The 9,016-nt window shown below is 38.4% G+C and overlaps 1 protein-coding gene across 1 annotated transcript in view; it reads left to right on the top strand.

The window, feature by feature from the left end:
• Window positions 1-338: 338 nt before the first annotated feature.
• Window positions 339-9,016, top strand: part of LOC309873836 (ovostatin) — a gene marked incomplete at both ends in the record, with an annotated part of 31,780 nt that continues 23,102 nt past the window's right edge. The window contains 10 exons of the mRNA XM_082751590.1: window positions 339-350; window positions 1,175-1,302; window positions 1,840-2,023; window positions 2,390-2,546; window positions 4,026-4,078; window positions 5,001-5,021; window positions 6,047-6,215; window positions 6,754-6,838; window positions 7,641-7,752; window positions 8,731-8,845. Coding sequence (XP_082607716.1) covers window positions 339-350; window positions 1,175-1,302; window positions 1,840-2,023; window positions 2,390-2,546; window positions 4,026-4,078; window positions 5,001-5,021; window positions 6,047-6,215; window positions 6,754-6,838; window positions 7,641-7,752; window positions 8,731-8,845 — 1,036 coding nt within the window. The remainder of the gene's footprint in view (window positions 351-1,174; window positions 1,303-1,839; window positions 2,024-2,389; window positions 2,547-4,025; window positions 4,079-5,000; window positions 5,022-6,046; window positions 6,216-6,753; window positions 6,839-7,640; window positions 7,753-8,730; window positions 8,846-9,016) is intronic.

The following is a 9,016-nucleotide window of genomic DNA, read 5'->3' as shown; positions in this document are numbered from 1 at the left end:
TGAAGACAAGTGACTTAACTACAAATGTTCCCCCTCCTCCTCCTTTACCCAGCTTTTACTGCTGAGCACGATGTCGCTTTGGTCAGTTGGGTCCTGGCTGTGTCCCCTCCCACTTTCTTGCACACCCCCAGCCTAATGACTTTTTTTTTTTTTTTTTCTGGGAGAGAAAGAAAACCTTGACACTGTGCAAGCACTGATCACCAACAGCCAAAACACTGTTTTATCAACACTGATTAGCCACATATGCAAAGCACAGCACTATACAAACTGCTCTGTGAAGAAAGCTGGCTTCATAAATTTATCCTAGCCAGACCCAGTACACATACACATAGTACAATATGAATGGGAAGGTAATTTTTCTTCATCCCCCCCAAAAAAAAAAAATCTCTTTGGCTCTTTGGCTGAAAGTAGATTTTTTTCCCCTAAAAACAAACCAAACCAACCAACCAACCAACCAAAAATACATTACACACATACATACAAAACAAAAACAAGCAAACAAACAAACAAAAACTAAGTAGCTTCCACAGAGGTGTAAAAACTAGAACCCTGAGAAACTCAAAAATGCTATCCTGAGGATCTACCAACTGGCTAATTTCAGGCTGAAATAAAACAGACTTCAACAATACTGCAAAGTGCTTAATGGACAGAGATTAGTCCATCTCACCAATATTCAAAATATCTAAGAAGGAAGAGAAAAGAGAGGCCAACACATTATTTTAAACAGAATCAGGTGTCAAAGCATAGAAAACTATTCTACTTCACCCCGACTGGGAATCCAGGAGGTAAATTACAAGAATGAAGGGATAAGCCCTCAAATATTAATGTAGTTTGACAGGCTCCTTCTGTTTTAGGTCATTTCATTGTTTTCTGTTCCAAGTATCAGCATAAGAAGAAAAGCCCCTCACCTGAAAACAAGACTGCTAAGGACACTTTGTGCAGACATTCAGAGAAATGCAGCAAAGTGTTGCTATCTGGAGACAGTGGGTTGGTGGTGTAGTTTGCAGTAGGGCTAGGGGAGGTTCTTGAAGGAATTAGGATAGACTAGGATCTCCACCCCTTACTGCAATTATAAAGGCACTAGCATCTAAGGAAGGAACCAGAGAGGAGTTGAAGGGCCAACTCGTTTCATCTGGAGCTCTTGGTGAGGAATGTTGCAGAACTGTTAAAGTAGCAAGCAACGCATTACTTCTTGGGAAGAGAATTTATCTCTTTCTTCTGTTTCCCAGTGAGAAAAATGTGGTTGAAGTTTCTTCTGGCTATTGTCCTCCTGCATGTAACAGCTGGAAAGGAACCTGAGCCGTAAGAACTACCATATTATTACTAATAGTATTCATTGTAAGGCTTTAAAGACAGTGCTAGTTGATGCCACTACTTTTACTGTAAATATTAAATACTGTTATGACTCATCTTTCATATCTGGAGAGCTAAGTTAACCTGGAGTGTGGACATCAAATGAATGGTTCTCATTAAAAACCAAGCAGACCTTCCACCTGTTGAAGAAATTCCAGAGAAGTTGATGTTTGTGTTCAGAAAGGACAATAGCAGTAGTAGCAACAATATACTTTGCTAAAAGCAGAAAAGCAGATGATTCCAGGAGTAAGGTGATGGGCTAAAGTGTAACAGTAGGGAGCACTGGCAGAGCTGTGTGGGGAAACAAAGGCTGAACTTGTCGGGAGCTGTAGGGCAGAAGTGGGGGGCACCAGCAAGAGTGTCTTATGTTTTTTCCAAACCAACCAGCAGGTATTGAACAATACAAACTCTTTGCATTTGTTTCTTCCTGTTGAGGCTGTTTCTCGATTATCTATGATGTGATCACTGTGCTGTTGGATCTCACAGGCAGTATGTTCTGATGGTGCCTGCTGTCCTCCAAAATGACTCTCCAGGCCAGGTTTGCCTACAGTTCCTCAACCTCAATCAAACGATATCTGTTAGAGTCATCCTTGAGTATGGTGCTGTTAACACCACTATTTTTGAGAAAACCATGATGGCAAGCAATGATCTACAGTGCTTCAACTTCACGGTAAATTAATTTTAGTCTATGTCCTAATGGAAAAGTTAACTTGTTGGAACGGCTGATGCCAGAGGCTTATAGGAAATGTAGGGAGGGTCAAGAAAGAGCAGGAAGGGAACAAGAAGCAGTAGAAATAAGACACGTTGAAGAAAAAAAAAGGAAGTGGAGAAAAGGTACGTAGTGACAGACAAGGAGAGATTTTTAATAGACATAAGAAATGTGAAAGGTTCAAGAAAGACATTTCAGATGATGGGAGTGAGATGGGTTTCTCTTTTTAGGAGTCTAGTCCATGGGTAGTCCATGGGTGTTCAACAGGTTCTGGAGCAAATGACTTTGAGACTAGCGTCGTCCCTTTGTTTTCTTGTTTCCTTACAGATTCCTCCTGTCAATTCTGTCCCACTGGCTTTCATTTCCTTCTCTGCCAAAGGCACCACAGTTAACCTGGAAGAGCGGCGGTCAGTGATGATTTGGAATGCAGAGAGCTTTGTCTTTGTGCAGACAGACAAACCCATCTACAAACCAGGACAGAGTGGTGAATATCTGTTTAGTTGATGGCATTTTCCTTATGCAATTTCTTCAGATAAAATTTTTATGAAGGGTATTCCTCAGGCTGAGTTACAATCTGGACACCTTCAGAATTTCTGTTAAAACCATGCTGGGTGTTTGCTGTGAAGTTCAGAGAGTCATCCTCAGGATGGCAGAAGACTACCGTCAGACAGTCTCTATTCATTTTATTTGTCCCTTCCTCAATTAAGAGAAGAGGGGAGCTTTTACTGCTGTCATTTCATTCCTGGTAACAAGCCAAGCAAGTAGAAAGAAGTGATAAGATCACTATTTATATTGCTGGCTGAAACAATGCTCCCACAGTCTGTGATACTAGTAAGCTTCAAAGACCGACAAAAGACCAAGACCATGATTTAAAAATGAAATACAATTTTTTATTATTTTTTTTTTAAATAAAAGATCATGTTATTTGCCCTCAGTTCTCATAGCTTAGGACTTTATATACATATATATATATATATATATATATATATATAATTTATTTTTTTCCTGCAAAGTTGAGACATTTATGCTATTTAGCTATCCATACTTCTCATCTTGCTGTAGAGCAGAACTCCACATACACAAAGCCCTATTTATTCCCATCAATTTCTTAATTCACTGCTAGGTTTTAAGGTTTCTAAAACAACATTGTGGGAAACACTGAAAGAATATTTCTTTCCAGAGGTAAGCCAAATAACATAGCAGTTAGACTGGATCATCTATATTTTAATTGGGGATGAGTTCTGTCTTAACAGATTGCAGAAAGGAAAGCTTACCAATCAGAATTTGGTTCCACCAAGGCGTCTCACAAACACAGACTGATTATTTGACAGATTGTTTGGCACTGAGGTGCGGGGAAGCAGTAGGTTAAATTGAATGAAAAAATAATGGTTTGTAAGGACATTTTTGAAGCATGCTTGTTTCTGTTTTTTATTGTGTAGTGATTGTCATTCTTTCAGTTCTGCTCTTGTAAAAAAAAAAAAAATTAAAAATGTGTACAAGATGAGAACAAACTTAACTAACAAGGATTGTACTGCATTAGGAAAAACTGACACTTTGCTGAGTTGCAGTAATATTAGGAGCTTTCATATGTTCAAAGCAATAAACCTCACTTTAGAGACTGGGTAATGAAGAGGAACAAATTTGCTTACATCACACAGACAGCCACAGAAAGAATTATGGCAGTCAGTTGAGACTACCTGACCTGCACTGCAGTGCAGCCATCCCCTTTCTCTGAGGTTAAGCAAACTTTCATGAAAGAGTGAGAATACAATGCTGGGGGAAAGTGCACTCAGCAAAGTCCCCATAGCATTCTTTTATCTTCAGATGCATTTTATTACTTACATCCTGTGCAAGTGGGTTTGTTAGAAGATCCAATGAAACTGGAAGTGCTAATAAAAGCAAAAACTCATGCTCAGCTAAATTAGCTCCAGTACCGTTAATGCCTTGTTCCATGTCTTTCCAGTGATGTTTCGTGTTGTTGCTCTGGATTTCAATTTTAAACCTGTTCAAGAGATGGTGAGTGATGTGAAATATTTCCCTGTATTTAAAATTACTGGGACACAAACTCCCCTCAGATTTTAAGTAATCAGTTTGCTGTGGGAAAAAAAAAATAATAATAATAATAAATAAATAAATAAGAGTTTTTGCAGAGACTACATGCGAAAAGTAAACAAGATTTCCTAAGCAGGTGATATGTTCTACCCTTACCTTACAGTCACATGTAACTGGACAAGTCTGTAGCAGATTGCACTCCTGACACAAGACCTCTTGCTACTGCTGGGAAAGAGGCTTTAAAAACCCCCTGCCTTTGTGCTGCAGACATTATTTATAGCTCTGACTAGAAAGCCCACTTGACAGTCTCCTGCTATTACCATTCAGCAATTGTTGCTTGCAAAAATAGGCAAGTCAACCACCTACGGTACTTTGCTCGTTTTAAAAAAGAGGAAATGAAAAGACTTACCATGACTGTTTATTTCATCAGTGACACTTTTTTTCATTGCCAGTAAGCTGTCTTCATGCTAATGGTACATAACACAAGAGATGGAGGGATTTTACTGGCCTCTTTTCATGTAGTTGTAAAGCAGAAGACAGCACAGTGTTACCAAAAAACCTGGTGCTATATAAACAGAGGGAAGATGTAAGATCAAAGAAGCCCAAATCATGATTTACATGCACCACTGTAACTCTGCATAATCAACTGCTTCTGATTTCCCCTAAATCCAATATGATCAGAGCCTGTCCCAACATTATCATTTCATCCGGTCCCTTGTTGTAATCTACTTATTGATGCAGAATTGCTATGAAAACTGATTATGAGATCTAGAATTATACTTCTTATTAGTTAGGCAGTCCTCACAATCCTGGAGAAAAATAATTTGTGTTTGTTCAGACATCTAATTTCTTCTCCCATTTTTTTTTTTTCTTTTTCCTTTTTCAGTACCCCTTGATCGCTATTCAGGTAGGAGATTTTTCCCTTTGTAATGTACCACACTTACAAACAAAAAATCTAGAGCACATATGCTTATATTAGTTTATGTTAAGCCATATCCTGCTCATGAATACACTGGCAGAAATTAACAGAAACTCCATAAAATTCCAGGATGCTGTTCAATCTTTACTAACATGGAAAACATATCTACTTTCATCTCAGCAGTTATAAAAGTTGTACTGTTCCTATGCCTGTCTTTGACTCCCTTACACCACGTCCAGTTTGTTCAACTTGTTTTGGAGTATATCTTTTCATAACTCAAAACTGTGAACAAATATAGGCAGTGAGTAAAATTAGTAGCTATACTGGCACTTCCATTGCATTTTGCAGTGGTTTTTAATCACAAAACACATCTAGACAATATTCCTGCAAAATTTTCTTACACTGCGAAATCATGTGATATTAGTTTGTGTTGAATCATAAATATTTGGAGTTTTGTGTGCATTTTTTTTCAGTCTGTGTTGTAAAGAGTTCAAGGAAATTGCACGAGTTAGTATTCTGTAACCTAACTAGCATAAAATACAGTCAGAGGCAAAAGACATTTCAGTATAGAAGAAATGTTCCCTTCCTCCTTCTGGCAGCAGAAAAAAAAAAGGGGGGGGGGGAAGGGTAATTAAGGGCAAGATTTGTTTAAGCTAGGGTGAAGGAGAAGCATGAAGAAGGGATTTTCTTTCTTTCCCCCCTTGACACAAAACTAGTAAAATACATGCTAAGAAGCAGGGGAAAACAGTGTAGTGCAACTTCTTCTGATCATTGAGACTAATACCTAGGATTGCAAAGGATAGCCAAATCTGAGATCATCAGATGAGAATCTAGCAACATTAATAACTGGAGTACCAAGGTACAATTTATCTCAATGAGTATTTGCATTAAACAGCTTCTTCAATGAATTAAGAGCAACTTGCCCTATGCTTCTTTGTTTCTGGTTTTGTATGCTAGTTGCAAAAGACTTCTGAGGCAAACAAACTGTGAATCTATATACTTTTTTTCTTCAGGATCCATGGAACAACAGGATCTTTCAGTGGCAAAATGTGACATCAGAGATGAATATTGTCCAGATTGAATTCCCACTAACTGAAGAGCCTATCCTGGGGAACTATAAAATTATCATAGAAAAGAAATCAGGAGATAGAACAAATTATTCTTTCCTTGTGGAGGAATATGGTAAATGCCACCTGCTGGTTTTAATTCAGAGTAGAAAACATTATTAAAGATGAGTCTTATCAGGCAACCCTTATGATTGCTAATACTTCAAACACCTTCCTGGCAAATGTAACTTCAATTATTTTATTTGTCATTAAGAAATAGAGGGGGAAGAAAAGTAAAAAGACAACAGAAATTAACCAATTTGCACAGATTCATCTGGGAAAAGAATCTGCATAATAAATCAATAAATTGATAGAAAAATCCACTGTGATGAGCTAACCTTCTCCCAGGCAGGTCCACTAACTTTCTGGCCATAGCTTTGCAAGAGTTCTAGATATCACAGAATTCATCATTCAGAATGGTCATTTTCATCATTCTCATCAAAGCTTTGAATTAATGCTTAAACGAACCTTCACTGATCAGGCCATTTCTTGGCTATCTTGACACCCCAGTGCTGAGCTTTCATTCCATCTGTGACTAAAGTTATATCTAATTTCATCTCAGAAGAGACAATATGACAGTGTTGGTTTCTTTGTCTTTTTATTCTTTGTTCTAGTGTTGCCAAAATTTGATGTTATAGTCACTGCACCAGAAAGTCTTACAGTCATGGATTCAGAGTTCACAGTGAAAGTCTGTGGAGTGTAAGTACCAGGTGCAGAGCGATTAGTAAACATACTGAAGAGCAAGAACTTCCCAAAGACTGGGGAAAGAGAAAGGACTTAGAGAACAGACTAGAATAAATAGGGCTTCAGAAGAGGTTGGTCAGGGCTGACTTGATGGTTGGAGTTTTCATTTACTTGTATTCTCCTCTCATTTTATTGTATGAGTATTCTCTTCTCAATGGTGTTTGGTTGGTTAACCAAATATTTCACGGAGTCCCCTTTTATAGTACGATGTGTCTTCTCCCAGCAAATCACCTCGGAGGGGGGCCTTTGTTCAGCTTAACACTGTTAAATTCTAACATGGGTCTTAATGTTTCAGCTGTCTTTAACTTTCCCACTAAGCTTAGTCCTTTGGAAAGACCTTGTTTACTCTAATACAAAGAACTTGTAACTTATAACTATTGGTTGGAATCCTGAACCCCTTACAATTATGAGGAGTTTTGCTTTGATCTCAGTGAGTCTAGGACTTCTCTCTAAGAAGAAGAATGGAGAAAACAGTCATAATTTGGTTGGCAGTTACGTCTGGGCATCATCCTTATAGGTGTATTTATTTTGACATTTATGGTATGGTTCTGGTTCATGGGTGAAATAAAACTCATCAGTATTTCAACTTGCAATTTGTATTATCTTTCTGTAACAGAAAGAAAGTTAGAAAGAAATTGTGAAATCACCCTAGTGTCTGGCTTGCTAGATCCCTTCTCAAGCTGGGTCTATTCCTGCATAAATTCCTTAAGCCAGTTTTTCAAGCATCCTCTCACTGACATTTTTCTTCTTCCCCTAGGTACACCTATGGCCAGCCTGTTGAGGGGAAAGTCCAGCTGAGCGTGTGCAGGGATTTTGATTCATATGGAAGATGCAAGAAAAGCCCAGTTTGTCAATCATTTACAAAAGATGTATGATGCATAATTATAATTCCTCTTTGTGCTTGCCTTTTCCTCCATGTTCCTGCTTCTCTCTCTGCTCACAACATTTCTTTATTTTATTTCTTTTTTTCTTTCTTCAATGTTTCACTTCATTGAACTCACCTATTCACTTAGATCACTAGCCAGAAACTCTGGGCACTTAATTGTCCTGGTTTTCCACCAGGCCTGAAGAAGGACTGACATGTTCTTTCTTTATGACCCACCTGAAAAGTGTAGGTAGTGGTATCTCCATCAGTTCTATATAGATCAATTCAAAAGTAATGGGAAAAGACTCCTTTTTGAAAGCTATGGAAAATTCTTCTCTTGACTGCTGAGAACTCATTTTATCTGATAGAATTCAGTAACCAATTTTTCCCCATTTTCACTCTGCTGTGGAAGGCCTGGCATTCTTCAGGTAGAAGTATTTCCCAGATGTGGGAAATACATGTATATAGACCCAAGAACTTTACTTTCACTTGTCTCACCAGTTGAATACCCATCTAGTTAAGCAGAGCTGTCTTCATACAAAACTATGCAGCACAGTATTTCCAAAACAGTAGACCAAGAATTTCAAAATTAAAAATGTAAAGAAAAGACATCATGTGATGCATCCACAGTTGGTTTCACATGCATTAGTAATCTCCCAGGCAGAGTCAAGATCTGCCAGACAAGGAGAGGAAGATGCAGCAACTCTTTGTGAGAGTTTTTTCTCTCCTGTCATGCAGAAACTGACAGGAGTGCCTTTCCTCTCCCATTGCTGCCTGGCAGTTACCTCTCAGGACATTTCAACAGGAGTTTGATGGAACATTGCATGCTGTCCTGGGTCATGGGTGTTAGGCAGTGTCATAGGAAGCATCTGCCTGAAACTTCAGTAATTTTTAAAGATACTACCAAAGAAGGGCATTGTATATTGCCAATATCCTTAGTAAGCTGTGATCCTTGGTAACATAATTTTTCTTCCCTTTCCAGCTGGAAACTGATGGCTGCCTCTCCCATGTTTTCAGTTCCAACATCTTTGAGCTAAATCGCATTGGTTATATGAGGAATCTTGATGTGAAAGCCATTGTCACAGAGAAAGGAACAGGTAATCCCTTTTAGACAGTCAGAAACAGCAACAGTGGTGTGGTTAGAAAAATACAGTAGAGGATATTCAACCTCTGTCTGCTGAGCACAAGGATGTCTTCCTATTTTTATAAGCATGGCAATAATTTCCAGGTAAATGCTACCTCTGATGTAGCTATATACAAGACAAAGT

The sequence above is a fragment of the Aythya marila genome (assembly GCF_965140915.1).
Source record: "Aythya marila genome assembly, chromosome: 1".
NCBI lineage: Eukaryota > Metazoa > Chordata > Aves > Anseriformes > Anatidae > Aythya > Aythya marila.
The sequence above is the reverse complement of the archived record's forward strand: the minus strand, read 5'-3'. Positions and strand labels throughout refer to the sequence as shown.